This window comes from Molothrus ater, unplaced genomic scaffold (assembly GCF_012460135.2).
Source record: "Molothrus ater isolate BHLD 08-10-18 breed brown headed cowbird unplaced genomic scaffold, BPBGC_Mater_1.1 matUn_MA506, whole genome shotgun sequence".
Lineage (NCBI taxonomy): Eukaryota > Metazoa > Chordata > Aves > Passeriformes > Icteridae > Molothrus > Molothrus ater.
Genome location: NW_023416572.1, coordinates 43925 through 67370, shown reverse-complemented (window position 1 = coordinate 67370; position 23446 = coordinate 43925). Strand labels below are relative to the sequence as shown.

At 55.7% G+C, this 23446-nt stretch overlaps 3 protein-coding genes across 5 annotated transcripts in view; 2 read left to right on the top strand and 1 right to left on the bottom strand.

The window, feature by feature from the left end:
- Nucleotides 1–21120, top strand: part of LOC129047111 (zinc finger protein 552-like) — a 251321-nt gene extending 230201 nt beyond the window's left edge. The window contains exon 2 of the mRNA XM_054518261.1: nt 20970–21120. Coding sequence (XP_054374236.1) covers nt 20970–21039 — 70 coding nt within the window. The 3' untranslated portion in view covers nt 21040–21120. The remainder of the gene's footprint in view (nt 1–20969) is intronic.
- LOC118701027 (uncharacterized) lies at nt 1987–5942 on the bottom strand. The gene is made up of 11 exons (XM_036405600.2): nt 5816–5942; nt 5379–5566; nt 5152–5289; nt 4765–4879; nt 4419–4556; nt 4046–4225; nt 3758–3910; nt 3498–3599; nt 3028–3130; nt 2690–2746; nt 1987–2419 (listed from the first exon to the last, which is right to left on the bottom strand). Exons 1-11 carry the CDS (start codon nt 5933–5935, stop codon nt 2220–2222), a joined length of 1494 nt encoding a protein of 497 aa, XP_036261493.2. The 5' UTR covers nt 5936–5942; the 3' UTR covers nt 1987–2219.
- LOC118701025 (zinc finger protein 239-like) lies at nt 17384–20943 on the top strand. 3 transcript variants are annotated; one of them, XM_054518259.1, is made up of 3 exons: nt 17384–17493; nt 19484–20486; nt 20687–20943. In XM_054518259.1, the coding sequence occupies exons 1-3, from the start codon at nt 17454–17456 to the stop codon at nt 20868–20870; spliced, it is 1227 nt and encodes a 408-aa protein (XP_054374234.1). In that variant the 5' UTR covers nt 17384–17453; the 3' UTR covers nt 20871–20943. The 3 variants fall into 3 exon arrangements, with proteins under 3 accessions (XP_054374234.1, XP_054374235.1, XP_036261491.1); XM_054518260.1 differs by lacking the exon at nt 17384–17493 and adding an exon at nt 18925–19019 and having other exon boundaries at nt 19489–20486; XM_036405598.2 differs by lacking the exon at nt 17384–17493 and adding an exon at nt 18925–19019.
- Nucleotides 21121–23446: the final 2326 nt, after the last annotated feature.

The following is a 23446-nucleotide window of genomic DNA, read 5'->3' as shown; positions in this document are numbered from 1 at the left end:
AAATGTATCACATCAGCGTGAAAAAGGCAGAGAAAACAAGAACTGTTGTGAATTAATGAGCTGGGCAACACGTGTCTCACAACAGCGATGAAACAAACTGTGTTCTTCTTCAAGCCGCAACAGAAAGTCCCAAAGTCTGGTTATTTAATTTTTTTTTTCACAAAACACAAGCAGCAGCAAAGAACTGAAACAACACAGCCAGGCTTGAAACCTGAAAGATCTGCAAGGCTGAGTCTATCCTAGTTAATGGTGAAATGATGTGTGAATCTGTCCTAGATGTTCAAATGAAGAAGATTGAGTCCCAGTTATAATATGGCTTCTAAGCAAAACACTGGGATTATATAGGAGAAATGCACGTGTCATGAAACAACCAAGAAATCAGATAGACAGTTCCAAGCTCTGCTGTGAAGGTCTGGGAAATGTTCAGAGTTACCATCTATGGAGTTTGGTGCAGGATAAACTGGAACAAAAGGCCATCATTACCCAAATTGATTTCCTTTGGGTTGGTTTGTTGGTTTTTTGGTTTGTTTTTTCTTTTTTTTTTTAATTTTATGTCAGATAATGTTTTATAATACTCCAAGAAATATGTTGAAAAGGTCAGCATGATCCATCAGACACAAGCAGGGGGGCTGGGGTAGATGCAACATGTTCCTTGCACTGGAGGGTAGACAGAGGCAAGATCTGGTTTGGGGTCAATCACACCTGGATCAGGGAGGTGGCTGAAACCTGGGCTGGCCAAAGCCTTAGAATCACAAAATATCCTGGGCTGGAAAGGACCCCCAAGGATCACCAAGTCCAACTCCTGGCCCTGCAGAGGACACCTCCCCAAGAATCCCACGCTGTGCCTTGGCATGTGCTGGTGGGCAGGAGCACACAGCTGGCTGTGGCTTTGGGTGCATGGGTAAGATGAGATGGTGAGGAGCATCCCTGCTCCCTGAGCTCCTGGAGAGCTGCAGACACTGATCACTGGTAAGGACAGCACCAGGGCCATGGCCTGGGGCTGGTGATCTGGTGTCTCCTTTCTGCTGCTGCTTTCTGCTACAGATAACAGCCTGGTACCAAGGTCTTGTTGCTGAGGTGATAAACGGCTGGTGAGATTCCCTCCCTGCTCTTGTCTGCACGAGTTCTTATGCTCAGCACCAGGAAGGATTGGGCCAGAATGGAGGCATTTGGGGTCTCAGGGCTGAGGCTGAGACAGACAGGCAGGCAGAGCAGCTCCTCCTGGCTGATGCAAACATTAGCCCTGTGCTGGCCAGGCCAGTGATCCATAGCTATGGGTCCACAGTTATGGTGGTGGTGGGTATTCACTGGGAGAAGAGGAGGTGTAAAATGAAGCTTCTGAAGCTGCTTGGGATCCTGGAAGCTGCTCAGACCCCACTTGACCACAGTGGTTGTTTGGCCAGCTGAAGTGATGGAATTTATTGGGCTGTGCAGGGACAGTTTTCTGTGCAAACATGAAGGACTTTCAGGGGGGATGAAATACGGCCTCATAGTAGAAACAGCTGGGCTGAACACTCTTTATTCCAGCTATGAATCTTTGCTCTTAAGAGCAACAGATTCCACCTTTCATTAAACTGTTAGTTCCAGAGTGCCCAGGATGCGTCTGGCAAGTCACCTCTGGCAGGAAGAAGGCGGCTGCCAGGGGGCTGCTTGTGGCCTCTGACAGCCCCATTGCTCAGGGCTTGCCAGCGCCCCAGCCCCTCAGGCCCTGCCCCAGCGCGGCCAAGCTGCCCGGCAGCAGCGCCGCAGCCCCACAGCAGGTCCAGAGCAGCCCCATGCAGAGGCACCCAGGAGCCCTCAGCAAGGCAGCGCGCAGCAGACGGGCAGGAGGGCACGGATGGCGCTTCCTGCCTGGCACAGGGCTTGTGGCCATCTCCAGGCAGCGCTCTGGCAGGGATCCCCGCAGCTCCGGCCCCTGCCCAGCCGCTCTGTGGGCAGCACAAAGGCTTCAGCAGAACCACCAAAGGCCAAGGGCCTTCTGGCCATTTCCCCTTGCCCACTGCATGCCTGGGCAGCTGGCTGAGCACAAGCACCCTTTATCCCCTCTTCCCCTAGGCCCTGCGCACCCTGGGCAGCAAAAGAAAGATCCTGACAGTCTGTGTATTAGAACACAGTCTATAATTACATGGTAAAGGAAAAAAAAAAAAGAAAAGAACATTCTTGAAGTAAAAGAAAATTCCTCCTGAGTCAGGTGGCCCCAGCAAAAAGGGCTTCTGGGATCAGCTCTCCACAGAGCTGCGGCAGGGCAGGCAGCCGAGCAGTGACAGACGAGGCCGTGTCTTCCATGCCCTGCGCAGGTGATTTAGGAGCCACTGGAAGCTGGAGATGGGAGCCCGCTCTCCTGACTTGAGGATGCAGAGGGTTTGAATTGCCAGGCTTCCGACGGCGAGGCTGATGTCATTTGTTTTGTCTTCAAGGGCTGCAAGAGAGAGCAACAGAGCCACGGTCAGAGCCGGATGTGCGGGGAGCCGAGGAGAGCCCCAGCAAGGGCCATGCCAGCCGGCTCTTGCCATGGCCAGGAGGGAGCAGGGAGCAAGGCGATCGGGCCGAAGCTGCGGGCCAGCAATGGACCCCGTGGCCCTGAAAGCTCAGTGTGCTCTGGCCACGGGAGCAGAGCCCTCCGCAGCCGAGGCAGGGCTTGCAGCTCCCCCCCGGCAGCCCCCGCTGCCAGCCCGCTGCCCTCACTCACCAGTGCAGATCAGCTGCAGCTCTCGCTGCTGCCCCCTCAGGCGCCGCCCGGCCATGCCTGTGAACACAGAGCCTGTCACGGCGGCAGCGGCACAGCTCCCTGCCAGCGGCGCTGCCGGCGCTGTGGCCACACGGGCTGCTGGTCCGGCAGGGCTCAGCCCGGCCCTTGGCGCACGCTGCCGCCCCAGGGCACGGCTGCCAGAGGGCGGCAGCAGCAATGCCCAGCCCAGGCGGGGCTCCACGGCGCCGGGCCCGGCTGGCGCTGCCGGGGCAGCAGGCGGGGCCGGGGCCGAGCTGCGGCGGGCCGGGCCGGGGAGGGAGCGCGGGCTCGTGGCTCACCCATGAAGCTGATGGCCGCCTCTCGCAGGGGCTCCTGTGGGCTCTGCAGGTAGCGCAGGGCCCGGCGCAGGTGCTCGGCCACTCGGCTCCTGTCCTCTGCCAGCTGCAGAGAGCGGCAGGAGGGAAGGCTTGGCGCGGGCTCAGCCCCTGGGCCGGGCGCTGCCTGCGCCCAGCCCCGGCCTCCCCTGCCCGCACAGCCCTGAGGCGCGGCCAGCAGCCGCCGGCCAAGGGCTCCCGAGGGGAAGGGGCAGCGGGCCGGCTGCTGCCCGGGGAGCCGCGGTGCCGCCCCGCAGCCCCGCCGGGCCGGGGCTCCACGGGCACCCGGCTCGGGCCCTCGGGAGCCTGGAGAGGAGCCCGCGCAGCCTCTGGCTGCCGCAGCGGGCAGGGGCACAGCTGCCCGGCCCGCACACTGAGCGCCGCCCTCAGGGGCCTTCTCCAGCCTGAGCCTGGGCCTTGCAGGCCCTCCTTACCAAGCACTCGCTGAACTTCCACAGTTGCTGCTCCTTCACCAGCTTCTTGAGATCCCTCCTCTTCATCAACTTGACCGCACAAAGCAGCGCTTCCCGAGAAGCCTGGAGAGCAGCAGGGACGCGGAGATGGCCCCACAGCCCAGGGCACGGCACCCGCGTCCCCGTGCCATGGCCTGCAGGAGGCTGCGATCCAGCAGGCGCAGGGCAGGAGGCAGCCGAGCCCCCTGCCAGGGGAACAGCAGCAGCCCACGAGTCCTCACCTCTGCCACACGCTGATTCTCATCATGGCAGTGGAAGAAGAGTGGAAGCAAGCTCTGTTGCACAGGGCTTTCCAAAGGTTTTTCTCTCTCTTCCAAATACTCCATCATGTCTCGGAAGAGTTTGATGGAGAGCAGCTGGACCTGGCTATTATCCTGTAGGAAAAAAAAAAGAAAAACTACCTCAGCATTGGCTCCTGCAGGCCCCCCTGGGCACAGGGCTGAAAATGCACAGGGCACACAGTTTCCAGGCAGCATCCGGCGGCTGTGGCTGGGGGCACAGAGCCTTACGTGGTCAAAAAGTGGCAGGAGCGCCTCAGCCAGCTGCAGAGCAATGGGGGTTGACATCAGAATGTGTGATTTGTGCAGGAATAGAAAGCTGAGTGTGATGAGGGTCATGCCAGCTATCTCTGCATCATTGTCGCACAGTAGGTCCATGAGGCATTGGGTCAGGCTCCACATTCTTTCGGCCTGTGCGGAACACAAGTCTGTGAAAGGCCATCCTGCTGCCGCAGGGCCCAGAGGCCAAAGGCCTGTCCCGAAGCACGCGGGCAGCTGAAGCGGGAGGCAGGAGAGCTGGGAGCAGCTGCCCCAGCGCCCCAAGCCCAGGCCAGGCCAAGTGACTGCGTTCCCAGCGCAGCTTCAGCCACCGCCCCCTTCTCACCATTGAGGGATCATCAATGAGCTCCAGCAGGGCCCTGAGCGCCAGGCGACACCTCTCCCTGCACTCGCTCTGCAGGTACCTTGAAGAGACCTTCACAACACTGGCACCACATTCACTGGCATCCAGGCACTCGAGGAGCTGAAAGGCACAGGCCAGTGATGGGGGAGCCGGCTGGCAGGAGCCCGGAGCTGCACAGGGCTGGGCCCAGGCAGCAGCAGCAGCAGCAGCAGCAGCAGCAGCAGCAGCAGCAGCACAGGGCGCGGGCAGCGTCCCAGGCGGCTGCGGCTCCCAGAGGGCAGAGAGCTGGGAGGCAGCTCAGCCAGGCAGCGCTGCACACCCGGCTCACCTCCACAAGGAACGCCAGGCCGGGCAGATCCCAGTGTGGCTCCTGTGTGCTGAGCAGCCAGAGGAGGTGGAGTGCAATACTGGAACCCAACCCAAGACAAGCATGGCGCATCTCCCTAGGAGGGCGAAAAAGGGACCAGGAACCTGAGCAAATCTCTCCAAGGACAGGCTGGCAGAGCCTGCTGGTCTTTCACCACCGTCCTGCAAGGGGACCTGGGCCTTTTAGGAGGTGTCTCCTCCTGTGCTCTCTCCCCTCCCAGCCTTTTCCATTCTGCTTGGGGCGTCCCTCGGTGACAAGGCCCTGTGTCCCAGGGCCACGGGGACTGTGTGGGACAGCCCGGGCACAGGGCACAAATGCCGGGAGCAATAGGGAGAAGGGGAGTCTCACCTGGCCAGCAGACCCACGGCATAGTGGCGGGTGTCAGCACAGAGCAGCGTGTCCCAGCCACGCTTGCCTTCCACTGACACCACCACCTCCTTGTACTGCTTTCGGCAGAGCAGGGACTTCAGGGTCTGCACTGCAAACCTGTGTGCACAGCAAAGGCCAGGTCACCCTGGCAGCACTGGCTCCTTGGCAGGCCACGTGGCAGGGACAGGAGGACTGGCATGGAGCACCTGTTGGGGCTGGTGGCAAGGCCGTGCTCTTGCAGGCATTCCTTCCAAAAGGCATTGACCTCCTCTGGCATCTCTTCTGTGCTGAAGAACACTTGGAAGAGCAGATGCACAAATAGCTGGGGGAAATACGACGTCACTACACGTGGCACATGGGGCTCCTGGAGCATCTTCCACATCACCACGGTTGCCTGCAAGGGACAAAGCCCCCCGAGACAGCGCTCAGTGCCCAGGTGTCCCTGGGGCAGGGCCCGAGCAGGGCAGGGAGAGGCCCAGAGAGACCTTGGCAGCGGGAGCACGGGGCCAGGTGGGCTTGAGGCTGCCCCTGGGCCAGGTTTCAGGCCAGAGCCTGAGGCAGGGAGATGCAGTGGGGGAAGGAGGATGGAGAGCTGCTGGAGAGGCGGCCTTGTGGCCAGCAAAGGCCACTTGCAGAAACTCACAGCCAGGCCAAAGACACCTGTTTTGTCCCCATGGGAGGTGCACGTGCTGCGCTCTGGCCAGCTGCCCAGCACATCCAGGAGGATCAGCAGCACTGGCTCTGCAGTCCTGGACGAGCACATGATGGTCTTCCACATGGAGATGGCAGCTCTGAGGGGTTAGAGCTCTGTCTCAGGGGGGTCTCAGACACAGCACCGGGGCCTGGGCATCCCTAGGGGCCCGGGCTAACTGCTGGGTCTTCCTCTGCTCACTGGGCCTGGCCAGCAGCAGCCAGGCAGCCCAGCCCTGTGGGGACAGACCCCTGAGGGACGGCAAGGGAGCATGGCAGCAGGCTCGGGGGCTGACATGCCAGGGCTGGGAAAGGCAGCAGCCAGAGGGCCCTGGAACTCTCTGTTGCTCAGACACCTGGGCCAGGCGGTACAGGGTGATGGGCTGGGGAGGCCTGAGCCCTCTGTGCAGGTGGGGCCCATACCTGTCACAGGACGGGGCTGCAACAGGAGCGTCACCACTGCCTCACCCGGGTGTGCTCTGGTGAGATTCAGCAGGGCCTTGTCCAGCCTGTGCTGGGCAGAATCATTGGCCAGGAGCCATCGGTGAATGGACCTCACCATGGCGGGCACCTGGAGAAGGCACGGGGAGACTTGGAAAGCTGCCAGAGGGAGCGATGTCCCCAGGGTCCCCAGAGAAGTGCTTCCCTTGCCAGCGCGCTGCCATGGCTGCAAAGGCTCCCAGGGACCAGCAGGCATGGCTGGGGAAGCCACGGGACTCATGGAGGAGTTGAAGCCTGGCCCCAGGCTGCTCACTTGTTCTGGCCTGGCGACACCCTTCTCCAGGAGCAAATCCAGCAGGGCGGCACTGGTCTCATGACTGAGGAGCTCTGAGTGAGCTCTGAGCCCAGTGCCCATGGTGCTGGTCTCTTCCTGCCCAATGCTCCGGATAAAGTCGCAGACGAGCTGTAGGAGCTGTAGGAGCATGGCATGGCATGGCATGGCATGGCATGGCGCCAATTGGCTGCAGGCTCCAGCCCTGCAGCCCAGCTCTGCCACTCACCCTCCTGCGGTGGAGGGAACGGCACCACCTCTTCTGTCTCCTGTGCTGCGGCAGCTCCAGGGCCTTCTTCTTCCTCCTCCTCCTCCTCCACCCAGGCCAGCTTGGGCACTCTTGGGACTCTCTGCTCCATGGCTGTGCCTGGAGCTACTTGCAGGAGAGATGCCTTGGGAAAGCTCCAGGGCACCAAGTCCCTTGAGGGCAGCTGCAGAATAGAAGCCTCAGGAAGGCCACGGATCAGCGAGTCCTGTGCTCTGGCCTCGAGCTCAGCTGCAGGAACAGCGCCGCGGAGAAGCTCCGGGTCAGACGGGAGCGAGTGCGCTGTGCGGGGGCTCCTCACGGCACCGCTCTGTCCCCTTGTGCCCCGTTGCGTGTTGCCAGCAGCCGGGCAAGCTTCTATTTCCCACGTGTCACAAAGGGGCCTTGGACACCGGATTCTGTTCCATGGCACAGTGACCGTGCTGCAGCGTGCCACCCAGGGCCCTTGCACACACTGCCTTGCTGTGATCTTGTTGATGACGTCTGTAGGAATCTGATGCCGTCCATCTTGCCACTTCACTCCCTGGAACTGAATCTCATCAGCTGGTCCCTTTGCTTTGCTCTTTTTAATGGCAAAACCAGCTCCCAGGAGGATTTGGATGATTTCCTTTCCTTTCTCAAACACTTCCGCAGCTGTCTTCCCCCACACAATGATGTCATCAATATACTGCAGATGTTCTGGAGCCTCACCCCTTTCCAGTGCAGTCTGGATCAGTCCATGGCAGATGGTGGGACTGTGCTTCCATCCCTGGGGCAGTCGCTTCCAGGTGTACTGCACTCCCCTCCACGTGAAAGCAATCTGAGGCCTGCATTCTGCTGCCAGAGGAATGGAGAAAAATGCATTGGCAATGTCTATAGTGGCATACCACCTCGCTGCCTTGGACTCAAGCTCCTACTGGAGCTCTAATATGTCTGGCACGGCAGCACTCAGTGGTGGAGTCACCTCATTCAATGCACGGTAGTCCACAGTCAATCTCCATTCTCCTTCAGATTTTCGCACAGGCCAAATGGGGCTGTTGAAGGGTGAGTGGGTCTTGCTGACCACCCCTTGGCTCTCCAGCTCTCGGATCATCTTATGGATGGGGATCACAGCATCTCGAATGGTTCTATACTGTTGTCGATGCACTGTGGATGTGGCAATTGGCACCCGTTGCTCTTCTCCCATCAGGCGTCCTACTGCAGATGGATTCTCAGACAGCCCAGGCAAGGTGTTCAATTGCTGGATGCCCTCTGTCTCTACAGCAGCTATCCCAAATACCCACTTGAGTCCTTTTGGGTCTTTGAAATACCCACTTCGAAGGTCGTCTATGCCCAAAATACATGGGGCCTCTGGGCCAGTCTCAATAGGATGTTTCTTCCACTCATTCCCAGTCAGGCTCACATCAGCTTCCACCAAAGTGAAATCCTGGGATCCTCCTGTCACACCAGCAATAGAAACAGACTCTGTCCCCACATGTCTCGATGGGATGAATGTACATTGAGCACCAGTATCAACCAAAGCTTTATACTCTTGTGGTTCCAATGTGCCAGGCCAACGAATCCACACAGACCAGAAAACACGATTTTCCCTGGCCTCTACCTGGCTAGAGGCAGGGCCCCTCTAAGCCTGGTTATCCTTCTTTCCCTGGGCATATGTCTTGGAGGTTCCTTCAAGGGGATTGGACATGTCATCATCATCATCATACCTGGTGGTTCGGCTACGGGCAACTGGAGCTGCTTTCCTTTTGGCGTAACTCTCTCTTTCAGCCCTGCCTTCCTTCAATTCATGGACCCGTTGGGCCAGAGCAGCAGTAGATTTTCCATCCCATCTCCTCATGTTTTCTCCACAGTCACGCAGGTAGAACCACAGCTCTGTTCGTGGGCTGTACCTTCTCTCGCCATCTGGGAAACGTCTGCCTTGGATACCAGAACCTCTGATCTGTACTGCCGAGATTTGGAGAAGGTCTTCTTTAATCTCCTCTCTGAGCTTCTTATGATTCTCCTCTATCTTATCCTCTAAGTTCTGCAGACATGTTTCCACCGCTGCAATTCTGGCATGTGTTGGGCCATGCACAGCATCTGCATGTGCTCGGAGCTTCCTTGCCATATCCAGCACAGTCTCGTCCCTCTCATCCCGCTTCATTATGGCTAGGGCAGAAGCATATTCGTGTGGCCCAAGTCACACAAGTTTTCGCCACATCACAGACGTGCATGGCACCAGGTCTGGGTTCCTAGTTGTCACATCATCTGAGAAGATAATCTCTGCCACTGCCATTTTTGCTCTATGGTCTTCCACTGTGTTTGTTGCATAGAAAGGTCATCTGCACACAGGTATCTTTGTGCAACACTTTCCAAGACCCGTGCCCAGAGGCTGTGAGGGTTTGCCCCCCTCATCATTCCTTGGTCAATGACAGGATCCTGTGACAGGGATCCCAAATGCCTCGCTTCCGTGCCATCCAGAATTGTAGCCTCGCCTGCAGCATCCCAGAGACGGACTAACCAACGAATTATGGATTCATCAGGTCGTCGGGTGTAATCCTTCCGTAAGCCACGAAGGTCCTTCAGGGAAAAAGACTCAGTATTTGCATCTGGTCTTGCACCTGCTGCTTTGACTCCTGATTTTATGTCAGGAGGCATTGAGGTTCCTTCTCCTGCATCATCATCATCATCATCATCATCCACTGGTCGATTGGTCTTGTCCGTGCATTTCCCACTTCTGGTACTGGTAGCAACAGCCATTGGTTTAGCTGCTGGCTTAGGCTCGCTATCTGGTTTGGCTGCTGGCTTTGAGCCTGGGGTGTTGGCTGCAGCCTGAGTGACTGGGACAGCCGCTGATTTATCTCCCTGCCCCCCTGCCTCCGTCTGCTGTCCTACAGTCTCCAACAGAGTGCGATAAGCATATGCCAGGGCCCAGCTCACTGCAATGACCTTTCTCTCCTTAGGCTCATCCTGGTATTTCTCTTTCAGATATTTCCCCACCTCAGCTGGGTTCTGAATTTGTTTATGGGGAAAATCCCAGACTATAGGGTCAGAGAATTCCTTCAGGATTTGGCCCATATCCTCCCATTTCCCACACCCCTCAGGATGTTCCACGCCTGGGTCTACTCCTGAGTCAGGGGCCTCATCAGTCTGTCTAGAAATCTCAGCCCTCATTCTGGAGAAACAGCAGACTGTATAGAAGAAGGCTACCAGATTGAATACAAGAAAGATGGTTTCTTTAACATTCAGGGGAAACTGAACATCCTTTACTACTGATGCAACCGAATCATAGGAGAAGAAGGAAAGCAAAGGCTGAAAAGCCTCATTCCCTGCTGCTTCTCCTCTAACAAACTGGACGAATAACCATAGCCAAGAACCATTCATACCTGGAGCAGACCCCAACATGTTTATAAACTTCTTGCACATCATTGCCATCAAGCCCAGCAGGATAGCTATTCTGGTCACTGCCCCTCTACTGTAAAAACTACGTATGAGGGACAATACTAGAACTATTTCAGGATAGGAAAATAAACCTAGGGACCACAGAGGTATTAAAATCTCGAAAAACCCTAGGGACCAGAAGCACATGCAAGCCTTCACCCCAACACTCATCATGAATTCAAAAAGCATGGCTATTAACTGCTTCAAACAAACAGAGAGTAATGGCAACCAAAATACACTCAAAACAGGGTTTTTCCACTCACTCTCTCTCGCCCCACATTGGGCGCCAAGATTTTGTCGTGGTTTAGGGCAAATTTGGAGGAGAATTTCCAAATTAGGGCCCCTCCAGTAAGCAAACCCACACGGTCCCTCCCCCCAACCGGTTCGGGAAGGATTCCTCGGAGAGGAGTGGAAAGAACCTGTTTATTTAACAGGCACAGCACCCCCCAGCACACAAAATGAACAATACCGGATGGCAACACTCTGAAAAGGATGACAAATTCAGAAAGTCTCTCTTGGGGGTCGTCACTCTGTTCTCAGTCCCTCCGGCGCTGGGGCTGCTGCTGCAGGCCAGAAGGTGCAGGATTTTGGTGTTTCCCAGGTCCCAGTCCAGAGCAGGTTCGAAATGGTCAGAAAAAGGAAAGGAGAAACAGTCCAGGAAGAAATTGGACAGTTTAGCTAAACTAGCTAATGAGCAAAAGCAAGCAGAAGCGAAGCAAGCAAGAGCGAGAGAGCAAAGCGAAAAGCAAAAGCAGCAAAAGCCAAAGCTGCAGTCTCTGTGTCCCGCCAGGCTGATAAGAAAACCAAAACAAAACTTTCCCTCTTCAGAGCCGGTCTTAAAGGTACAGAACATAATATCCAACATTAACAGAACACATGAATGGGGATACAAGCATCATAACGTCACCCTAGGACACTGGCATCGTACTGGGAGTGTCTGGGAGTAACTGGGATCAAACTGGAGGTGACTGGACTTATACTGGGAGCAACTGGGACCACAGCGGGGGCAAATGGCATCGGGTAAGGTGTGACCGGGCTCATACTGGAAGTGACTGGGGCCACACTGGGCTCTTACTGAGAGGGACTGAGAGTGAAAGGAACCATACAGGGCATGACTGGGAGCCGCTGGGACCGTGTCGGGGGCAACTGGGATCCTACCGGGAGTGATTTGGACCATACTGGGAGCGACCGGGACCCACCGGTGAGGCGGCGGCGGAGCTGGGGGGCGGCCGCAGCGCAGGTGGGAGCCGCGCTGGGTTGTGCGGGGGCTCGGGGCTCGCTGCGGGCCTCGGGGGCGGCAGGGGGCTCAGGCGGGTTCCTTGTGCCGTGTCCGGCCCGTGGTGCCGCTGCCGTGAGGGCGCTGCGGGAGCGGCTGCCCGCGGTCTCCTTGCGGCCGCTGCCTCGGCAGGAGCCGCTGCCGGAGCAGCGCTGGCTCGGCCCGGTTCCTGTGGCTGGGACAGAGGCGGCTGCCCCGTGCCCGCGGCTGTGCGGGGAAATTCACGTGGCCGGAGGTTTCTGTGCCCCGAGGAGACAGAGGAGTCCTGTACAAGTGACTTTATTGCTGAGCAGAGGGAGAGGCCGTGGCGCATTTGCCGTGCGCTCTCTGCCATTGTTGTAGTTCGCAGCCTCCTTTTTATCCTCATTTTCCCGGCTCATCTCCCTCTCCCTTTGCCCACTGCCTGAGGTACTTGGAAGGTTCAGACCTCCCGATCTGCCAACTGCACCTCGTTAATGTGCACCCCCACTTTTGTAGAACAGCCGATATTCACGGCTCTGTTAAGTCTTTTTTGTTCTCGACGTTCAGGAAATTAGCGGGACTTTCTGTGAGCAGCAGTCCATGTTAATTAATAACATTTATTGAAGCTGGTGGTTTCGGCCGGTACTTCCTTATCTACAAGTCCCTGGCCCCTCGCTCAGCTGCTGAATGAGCCGCACTCTCAAGGTGTGGAGCATGGTAAAAAGGTGAGAGTTGCTGTAGCACATCAGAGCAGAAGCAGCATTCGTTTAACCCATGGTCTGCCAGGGAACCACAAAACCATGTCCCATTCCCATCCTTTCCACGTTTGGACTGGTACATGAGCTGCTTTTTTGTTTCCTTTGTTATCTGTTTCACCACTTTTGCTTTGTCATCTATTTGCCAAGACCAGTTTGAGTCATTTGATTTTCCACAAACTCCTCTTTTCTCTGCTAACAGATGATCTGATCCCATCCCATGGGGAAATGTTGTGTTCCTCATTTCAGTGGATTGCTCAGCAGGAAGGTCAGGAGCTGGAGCTGTCTGGTTGGTTATTCCGAGGACAGCTTGTAATCTAATGGTGCCACTGAAATGAGAAATGGGTTCTGTGGCTCCTGATATGAATTGGTTTGGGTTCCCAGGGGCTGGTCCATGGTGTTGCAGGATTTGTTCTGCTGGCCTTTCATCTTCTCCCCATTTTTGGCTGCTCTCTCCAGCCAGGGCTGCATCAATTGACCATTTGTCTCTAATTAAATCATCAAATACTTGGATTCCCAACTGATTTCCTGGAACTTGTGGTAGCAAGAACATCTCAGTGCTCTAATCCACCCTATATAACACAGACAGTGACAGCACACGTTGGAGTGGGCAGAGGGATGATTCCCCCCCATTTATTTATAGTGAAGTTTTCCCAACATTCTCCATTTGCGGTTTCCCTTTGCAGCTTCACCCGTTTCTGTTGCAGGGTCAGATATCCTCACCCCGGGCTCTGCCTTGAGCTGTGCAAATTCCATCAGTGCAAGCAGGCAGAGCTCGGGGTGAGGGGCAGGGGGAATCAGCCCAATTCCTGCCCCAGGCAAGAGACCCAGGTACATTGGCCAGGCTTTGCCCAGCAGGGTTCATTTGCATTTCTAAAGCTCCTCTCCTGGCTGACTAGAACCAAAGCTTCTCTTCCAGGGCAGCCATCTGGTGAGTCACATGTGGCCCCCCCGGAATCTGCTTTTTTAAAAAAAAGTATTAACTATTTAAGAGTTAAAAGTATCACGGTTAAAGCTCTTCAATTTTACAAAATGCAACATAAAGGCGAACATGGAAAAACCCAGACCAAAAATTGATTCTCACCCTTCTGTCCCAAACCTACCTGACAATATAAAGTAGGATTATTATAAAAAATGTTTCTCATGTTGTAATCTTATCACTGAAACTGTAGGGAAAACAAAAACTCTCCAAGAATCTCTTTAGTGTGAGAGAGTCAAGGCATTACTTGGTTCTGGCCAGGATGTGCAACAGAAATACTTTCATCCACACATAGCCCGGCTGTGCAGAAAAAATCATTCCATGACATGTCAGTTTTACTCGATTTTTCCTAAACTTTACGTAGTCTGAACCAATCTAAATCCACCGCTTTAATGTTCATTGCTTCCAAGTCGTGTAAGTTTTTAGTATTTGGTTTCCTATTAGTCTCGGATTTCTTTCCCTCTGATGTGAATTCCGTCCACACTCCTGGATTTCCTTCTCAGCCTTTTCCAGACCAGGTGTCTCCAGCTGTGCGGGGGCAGTGTCTGGGGCAGCTGTTGGTTGCTGTTTGCTGCGGGGCGTTGATGTTTTGTTGCTGGTCGTTATCTCTGTGGGTGTCTTTTGGGCTATTCCCAGTCTGTTCGGATGTTAAACTCGTCTCCATTGAGTGGTGGAGATGAGTTTAACATCCGAACAGACTGGGAACCCCTTAAATAAAACCTTTAAAATTTCTTTCCCAAAGGCAAACCTTTGAGTAGAGAAACCTTTCTGAGCAGAGAAATAAGATTTAAAAGAAGCAGAATGGGTACATTTTGCAGCAATGCAGTCGCAGTCAGCCCAGAGTGTGGGTGTGAGTGAGCCCCAGAGTGGAATTGTGCCGCGGTGCTCCCCAGCAGCTGTGGCAGTGCAGGCCCAGCCAGCGCTGGAGCTGCAGCAGTGGCAGCGAGGCTTGGCCGCAGTGGCTGGAGGTGCCAGAGGAGGGTGGCCAGGATTCCTGAGGGTTTGAGCAGAGGATCTGTGGGCAGGCCCAGGGGCTTGGCCCGCTGTGGAGCCCTGGCTGCTGCTGCGTTGCCTTCAGGGCAGGCTCGGGGGTGGCTCCCATGGTCCTGCTGCAGGCGGGAAGTGCAAATCTCCGGGGCTTCAGAGCCCCTGAGGCCAGGCTGAGGGGTCCCCCCGTGCTCAGCTGTGCTGGCGGCTGTTTCTGGCCTCAGGGACACTTGGCGTGGGCCCCTTGGCCACCAGTGGTGCTGCTTTGCACTCCTTAGGCAGGAGCCGATGTCCTGGCTGGGTGTTGGCAACAGCAAAGTCCCAGGGCAGGCTCTGTGCCAGCCCAGCTTCCTGGGGGAGAGATTCCACAGGAGACAGGATTCTGGCTACAGCCTGCCTTACATTTACATCCCTTATTTCCACCCTGCACTAGGTGGAGAATTGCCCAGGTAAGGAATTCCAGACATGAATTCCAAGGGAGATAATTGAATATCTGCCTTGGGTCTGGCTCTTTTTCTTGCCAAAGCCAATGGCAAAAGCTGTACCCATGGCATCTTAGTTTCCATCTCCAGCTTCCAAAGGTGTTTCTTTATTTCCCCATTCATTCTTTCTACCCAACCCGAGCTCTGGGCTTGCCAGGGGTTATGGAGGTCCCATTGTATTCCTAAAGCTGCCATAACCCCCTGAAGGGTCTTTCCTGTAAAATGAGTTCCCCATCTGAATCTATTGCTTCCACAATCCATTATCTTTGAATTATTTGTTTTAGAAATAGGTTAATAAGTGATCCAGTGATTGCTGAAGCAGTCAGAATTGCTTTTGCCCCCTGTTAGGTGCCATGGTGTCAGCAGAAGATATTGAAGCCTTCCTGCTCAGGGCATTTCAGTGCCAGGCTTTTACAAGCACCCACAGCTCCGCGGGTTGAGCTGAGCATGGGGCGGTGACCTGCGCTTTGTCTGATTCCCCTTCCTTAATAACAGCCTGTCTTGTAGCTCTTTTCCCTTCTGCTGCCCTTGCAGAGCCATCCACAAACACATTGTCTCCCTCAGGCCAGGGAATGTCCCATCAATCTCTCCCAGCCTGGCTCGGGAGCTCTGTCCCTTGAGTGCAGTCCTGGGTTCCTTGCCAGCCCCTCTCCAGGCTGTTCAAACAGGAGGCTGGGTTAAACCCTTGCCCTGTCCTCAGTTCTGAATCCTCCTGTGCCACTGAACAAGTTTCATACTGTAATAACCGAGCCCTGCTCATCCATTTAGAGGCTCTTTTGGTTGTCAGAGCTTTAACTTGATGCCAGACTTGAACTCTAGGAGATCCTCCTGTTGTCATCAGTTTTCAGCCTCTGCTCTCACGGAAGCTGTGGCTGCACAATTCTGCAGACAATGAGGCTGCTCTCTGGCCACTGGGTTAAACATTTTAGCACAAGAATTCCTTTGGCAAGACCCTGTTTAACGTCCACCTATAATTCAAATTCTTTTTCCCTGTCTGGAAGGCCCAGGCCACTCGCCTCAGTTAATCTTAATTTTAACACTTGAAAATTCTGTGTTTCCCCCTTGGGTCCATCCATCCAGTTTGTTGACTGGCAAGATAGGAGTGTTGTAGGGAGACATCCTTGGCTCCAAAAGCCCTGCCTTTAACAGGGACTCAATACCAGGCTGTGAGCCCTTCCTTCCCTCTCTTGGAACAGGGTATTGCTTGTCCTGGTTGCTTTAATTTGTAGAGGCTCCATATCTAATTTTCTGTATTTCCCTGGGGCTGCCCACACTTCTGGGTTCACTTCAGCATAGGCCTTGTCAGACTTTTGACACAGAGGTACAACAGAACTAGCCTCTGTATCCCTTTTTACAGTATTAAAATCCAGCTCTCAAACTCCTTCCTAGTTAATTACAATCACAGGAGGAAGAAAAAGAAATTCATTTATTTCAAACCTATCCCCCACAGCTTCTAATAGTGGTTGAACAAATCATACCTGCTCATCTTTCCCACTCATTCCCTTAAAAATTAAAATATTCCTTTACTATTTTCCCCTTTAGGTCTAAGATTCAGAGCAGATTGAGAGGCCCCTGTGTCCATCAGAAAATGCCTCCTCTCAATGCAGACCCACCTGAATGTTCTCAAGGGCTCCAGTGTGGAGGGTCCCTGGTGTGATGGGAGCTGTGACAGCCCTGCCAATCCATGTCCATCACGGGGTGGACTTGCTGGTCCTGAGGGTGCTGCTGTCTCTGCTTGCAGTGTCCTTGTGCCCTGCAGCTGGAGCCCTGATTCCTTGCCAGGGGCTGTTAGGGTGGGCTGTGCCCTGCCGAGGAGGGCAATGCCTCTGCCGGGTGCTTGTGGCCGAGCCCGTGCCCTGGGTGCCGGGGCCCCCTTGGGCCCTGGGGCTGATCCCTCAGGGGCTGTAGGAGCTCTGCCCTGGCCTTTGCCTTCAGCTTGGCCTTTTGCTGCTCCCTTCTTGCACTCACCTGCTGGGCCTTTGTGCCCAAGTGCTGCAGGGCCTTCTTCTGCCCCTCCTGCAGCCCCCCTCAGTGCCTGTGGGTGCTTGTCTTGCTTTACAAGACAGGTGTCTGCTTGGGAAGGCAGAAAAAGCCTCTCTTGGAATGGAGAATGCAAACCCCCTCCCTCTTAATTTTTAGGATAGTGAAATCAAGGGGCTCTCAGGCAAAGATATGGGATTAGGAATAACGGTTCTTTACTAGTGTGTATAATATAATAATAGTAGTGTGTATAAACAGCTCCGGCAGTGCCAACAAACAGAGCCCGGAGCCGGTCCCGGCCTTTCGGCTGCGGCGCTTTCCCCTTGGGTGCAGTTCCGGGCACGGCCGGCAGGGGCGCCGGTGGCTCCCGCGGGGCGGGGCAGCGCATCCCTGCCATGGGAACCTCTCTTAACGGCAATAGAGCAATCCCTTCATCTAACTCTTTCACTTTTTTACCTTCTATAGCCTTTCTCCTGTGTTTTGAGAAAGAATTTGGAGAGGGCTTTTAACTGAGCTCCTAGTGTTTCGATAAGGTGCTTCCTGTAGAGAGAGGGATTTTCCCTGAACAGCAGGAGCTGTGGTTACCAAGGGGACGTAACTCGGAGCAGGAGGGGTCAGGGGAGGATATCCCGCCGAGGCTCGGTCGGAGTGTGGGCAGGGTCTGCTGCCGGAATCGCCAGAGGGGGATCTTCCCGTGGAGGCCGAGCCGGAGCGTGGGCAGCCCCCACATGGCTTATGGCGGCTGATCCGGCAGCTCCCGGCAGAGCAAAGGCAGGTGGGAGACCCCGGCAGCAGCAGCGGTGCCCAGCGCAGCTGGCACGGGCAGGGCAGCCGGGGATGGGATGGCTGGGACCCGCCCTCGGTGCGGTCGGCGCGGTGACCTCGGCCCACGCGGCAGGACAGAGCAACCCCCATCTTCCCCAGCATGGCCGGCAGAGCGGCCGCGGGCCGGGCAGTGGGGCCAGGGCACACAAATTCACCGCCAGCGCCGGGGCAGGTGGAGCTGCCCTGGGCAGTGAGCCCGCACCTGGGATGGAAACCGGGGCAGGCGGAGCTGAGGCGGGCAGCGAGCCGGGACCCGGGACAGGCGCCTCGGCCGCGAACGGAGGGGGCAAGAGCTGCAGAGGATCCCACTCTCTTTCTGACTTTTCCTCTTGTTCCCCTCCCTTTCATTTCCCCTTTTTATTTTCTTGGTTTTTTCCTCGGGTGTTTCTGATACTTCAAAGATTTTTATTCTCCTAAAATCTCCTGTCTAACATATGGCATATTCTCTTTCTTCTAGATTAAATGGGTTTTTTTCCAAATAAATCCAGAACCTAACAAATCTAAACTTCTGCTTGGATATTTTGAAATGGTCGACGAGCTAACTCATGACCTCCTAATGTTGTTTTTCTCATCACCTTTTTATTTATCCTTTGGCAAATTAAGCATCTTTCAGTTACTTGCTTTGCTACACCAAAAATCCCAGTGCACCCAAAATTCCTTAAAAAATGATCACACAAAGCTTGAGTAGGCCAGTGGGGTTTCTGATGCACGTCTTCTAATCTTTTCCTAGTAAGCACATTTTATTAAGTAATTGTCTTCCATCTAGAAGTTTCTATTTCCCTGATTTATCTTGTTCATTTCCTATCTTGTTTAATTCTTTTTTCTCGGCTTCCCTAAACTTTGGAATTTCCAGTATTTCCTCGTTTGGAGTTAATATTAACATAAGTCTTTCAGCTCCATTTTCTGCTGCATCCTTAGCTTTGTGATCTGCCCCCAGTTTGCCCAGTTTGCCTCTCCTCTCGCCCGGGCCGGGTTCCCCCGCCCGCAGCGGCTGGGAGCAGCCGAGAGCCCCGCGCTGCCCATGCCGACCTGTCCCGGCTCCATCGCCGCTGCTGCCGCGGGCTGCGAGGGCTGCGGGAACGGGGCACCGAGGGTGTGCCTGCTGCTGGGGGAGGAGGAGGAGGAGGGAGGGAAGGGCACGGATGGAGGGGGAGGAGGAGGCGGGGTAAGGGGGGAGGAGGAGAAGAAGGAATGGAAGGGGCGGGATGGAAGAGGAGCAGGAGGTGGGGATAAGACAGGGGAGGAAGAGGAGAGGGGATGGAAGAGGAGGAGCGGGAGGAGAAAGAGGAGGGAAGGAGGCGGGGTGAGGGGGGAGGAGGAGCGGGAGGTGGAGATACGACCGAGGAGGAGCGGGAGGAGGAGGAAGAGGGGGGGACAAAGGCGGATCAAGGCTGAACTGAGGGAACCACGCGGTCTCCAGCCCTGCCTGAATTCGCAGCCCCCACCTGTGGGATCATCGCCCCCCCCATGGCGCAGGTGAGCGGGCAGGGGGAGCCCGGCCCGGATATCCCGGGGGGTCCCTGGGTTGGGTTTTTGGGGGGATGTTTGGAGAATGAAGAAGTCCAAGGCTGAGCGGAAAAGGCCCCTCGGGGGGACATCGGGGGGTGGCGGTGGCAGCTGCCGGCAGAGGCAGCCTGGAGGAGCAGAGCCCTGTGTCCCCCAGGAGGCCAAAGTGGGGAGGCCAGAGAGGGGGGAGCGCCGCCATTGGCGGGAGCCTCAAGAGCCTGGAGAGGGGCAGGGGGGACTCCTTGGAGCCGCTGCAGCGCAGAGCAGAGAATGAGGGGAGAAGGGAGCCCGGGAGCTCAAACAGCCCCGGCATCCCGAAATGGGGAGAGCCAAGAGGGGGCAGTGCGTCCCCAGAGACGGCCTGGGGGGATCTCGATGCCCTTGCCTGTGGCACGGAGGCAAATCCCATGCTGTCCTTGTCCTTCCTCACCCAGAGCAGGAGCTGAGCATGGAGAGCAGGGAGGACAAATGCCCGCGGCAGAACCTGGTGGAAGAGGCCGTTTTGAGCGGCTCCACGGCGCAGGAAGCCAACGGGGAGGAAAAGGCCCGGAGATGCCATACGAGGAGGGACTGCAAACGCAGATGGCGGGGATGTGAGGGGGAAAGAGCCAGCCTGGGCCGGGAAGGTGGCCGGAGATGGAGCCAGAGCTCGGAGCTGGTGCTCCATGAGCAGCTCCATGATGGGGAGAAGCCCCACACATGCGTGGAGTGTGGGAAGAGCTTCAGGTGGAACTCCCAGCTGATTGTGCACCAGAGGATCCACACTGGGGAAAAGCCCTATGAGTGTGGGGAGTGTGGGAAGAGCTTCAGCCAGAGCTCCAGCCTGATTGTGCACCAGAGGTCCCACACGGGGGAGAAGCCCTATGAGTGTTGGGAATGTAGGAAGAGCTTCAGCGCGAGCTCCAGCCTGATCAGCCACCATAGGATCCACACTGGGGAAAAGCCCTATGAGTGTGGGGAGTGTGGGAAGAGCTTCAGCAGGAGCTCCAGCCTGATCAAGCACCAGAGGAGCCACACAGGGGAGAGGCCCTATGAGTGTTCCAAGTGTGGGAAGAGCTTTCAGACCAGGTCCCATCTTCTCCTGCACTATCAGAGTCACACAGAGGAGAGGCCCTTCCAATGCCCCGACTGTGGGAAGGGATTCAAGCACAACTCCACCCTCATCACCCACCGGCGCATCCACACAGGGGAGAGGCCCTACGAGTGTGATAAATGCAGGAAGAGGTTTCTGACCAGCTCCCATCTCCTCCTGCACTATCGGATTCACACAGAGGAGAGGCCCTTCCAATGCCCCGACTGTGGGAAGGGATTCAAGTACAACTCCACCCTCGTCACCCACCGGCGCATCCACACCGGGGAGAGGCCCTACGAGTGTCCCCAGTGTGGGAAGAGCTTCTCCTGCAGCTCTAACTTGGCCCAACACCAACGGAGGCACCGGTAAGGGAAGCCCTGCAAGTGCCCCGAGTGCGGGAAGAGCTTCGTGCGCTGCTGCAGCTCCATCCCCCACTGGAGGAGGCACTTAGGGCACAGCCCTGGTCACTCACATTCCCTGTGATCCATGTTAGGAACACACCTGGCTACTTCTACTTTTAATTTCACGTTAATTTTTTTCTCTTCTCCATGTGTTTCCACTCCAGAAGCCAAGAGGGATGGATCTGTCCCCTCAAAACCACTCAAATCCCAGTGAAAACAGCTCAATCTTATCCCAAAAGGGCTCAAACCCACCTCAAAAGAACTCAGTGCCATACCAAATTCGATTTCGTCAGCCACCAGGCTGAGATGGGGCTGGGAGAAGATTGGGAGAAGTGGGATCTCAATTAGAGTGGTGGGATGGGGATTGTGTGGGGCTGGGTGTGTGGGATGTATTTGATAGCAAATAAAACTCTCAGACTTACTGGTTTCTTTCTCGTTCATGTTCAGTCCGTTGCAGTTCTGTTTGCAGGGTGCCGCCTCCCAGAGTGTCCCCTCACAGTTGCCGCCCTTGGCCTGAGCCCGCCCCTTTCCCCTCACGGTTCCCGCCCTTTCCCTGCCCCCTTTCCCCTCACGGTCCCGCCCTTTCCTCGCCCCCTTTCCCCTCACGGTTCGGCCTTTGTGAACGCGGGAGGAGGAGGAGGAGGGAAGGAGGAAGAGGCCGAGCGGCCGCAGCACAAGAGGAGAGGGAGAATCTCGTGGCCCGGGCGCTCCCTGGAGTCGCCGCAGGCCCGGGAGCATCTCCCTCCATTTTGCAGGTGCCTGGGCAGGGGGAGTGCGGCTCAAATATCCCGGGGGGTGCCTGGGTTTGGGGTTATTTGGGGGGGATGTTTGCAGCTGGCAGGGCTCCAAAGCCGAGCCGCAGATGGCCCTCGGGGGGACATCTGGGGGTCCCGAAGCCGGCAGTGGCTGCTCCCAGTATGAGCCCAGTTGCTCCCCCATGTGCTTCCAGTTTCCTGGGCACTCCCACTATGAGCCTGGTCACTCCCATTATGGGCCTGTGCACTCCCAGTATAATCCTGGTCACTTCCCCTGTCTCCCTGCATGATCCCAGTCACTCCCAGAGGAGGTCAGTCCCTCCCAGTCCTTCCTTATGATGATGCAATTTTCTCCCAGCATGGTCCCAGTTGCTCCCAGTTCCTCCCACTTTCATCCAGTGTGTTCCCAGTTCTCCCAGTTGTCCCTAGCATAGTCCTAGGCGCTCCCAGTATGATCCCAGTCTCTCTCAGCAGGGCCGCAGTCATTCCCACTTGCCCCCAGTGTGTTCCCAGTTCCCCCAGCACATTCGCAGTCTGGTCTTAGTCTGCTCCCAGTCCCACAACCATATGGTCTCAGACCCTCCCAGTCTATCCCAGTTGCCCTGAACATTCTGGCAGTCATTGCCAGGCACTCCAGTCACCTCAGCACTTTTCGTGTGCCCCCAGTTGTCTCCCAGTTGCTCTAATTACGTCCCCAGTTGTCTCCCAGCATGGGCCCAGTAGTTCCCAGTAACCCCTAATCAGGGTCCAATCACACCCACTCTAATCCCACTATGAGTGTAGCCACTCCCAGTATGATCCCAGTCCCTTGCAGTCTAATCCCAGTTGCTCCCAGTCACTCCCAGTCTGATGCCAGTGCCCCCAGTGTGATCCCAGTTGCTCCCAGCATGGACCCAGCTGTTCCCAGTGTGCTTCCATCACTCCCCTAGGGTTACAGACACTCCCAGTATGGTCCCAGTTGGACCCAGTTGCTCCTGCTCTAGTCCCAGTCCCTCCCCATATGATCCCAGTCCCTCCCAGCATGGTCCCACTCACTTCCAGTTGCCCCCAGTGTGGTCCCAGTTCTCCCCAGTGTAGTAAACCCCATAAGTTTGGGAAAAGCACCATGCAGAATATGAACAATAGGAATGCTGAAACAGCAAAAGAAAATTCCTGTTTCCCTGTCCTCTACCCTTAACCTATCTCTGTAACACTATAAGGCAATGTCGTGTTAACCCCTTACCATTGGTCAAGCTTGGATCCTTTCCAACCCTATAAAAGAAGCATACTGTACCCCATTAGGGGAGAAAGAAGAAGAGCAGAGACCCTTCACGGACCTCCCCAAATAAAGCCATCTCCGTGGAACAGCCTGCGCCTTCTCCTTCTCCTCTCTCTCCGTCTGCTGCAGCCTCAAGCCCGGGGCACCACTACCTAGCAAGCAAAGCTGAAATCCTAAGAGCTTGCAATCACTATAGAGCTGATAATCACCATGCTCGCTGGATGGCAGCCCCATGGCGTTGGCATGAGCGGGCGAGCTTCGGGCACCCGGTTCCTACTCTGGGACTGAGCTCCTGAGCCCTATTGCTCTGCTTTATGATAAGGCCTATCAGAGGCTTTATTACTCCAGGTGCACCAGCATTCTCTGGTAGAACTCCATCACCGTGTTGGAGCACAGGGTCACCTGGTGGAAGAGAAGAACAGTCAATTCTCCCTTACAAAAGCTCCTTACCCACGTGTGATATCCTCCAGTTCCTGAGGGAGGATTTGGCCTTAATTCTTCTGCTGCTCCATGTGCAGAGCACAGTCTCAGAGTAACAAAAGCCTTCTGGCAATACCAGGTTTGTTAAACACCCCTTGCTATCAGGGCACAGGTCAGCTACATTGAAACATTAGACTACAGCTCTATGCACCACTACACTCAAATTAAGGGGCCAATTTCTCATCTGACTACAGTGACATCCATGCAGAGGAAATCTGACTTGAACACAATGAGTTCAGCTGCACAGCAGGAACCAGCTCACCTTGCTGTTCATTCAAATCAGCCTGGCCATTTTCTTCTCGATCATCTTCATGGTCCTCCACAGCTCCTTCAAGTCTTTGCATGTCCTCTGGAAGCGAAGCCTTCTCTGCTCCATTTCCATCCTGCGCCTTCTGGCCTCTTCTTCAGCTCTCCGGGCTGCTGCTCTCTGC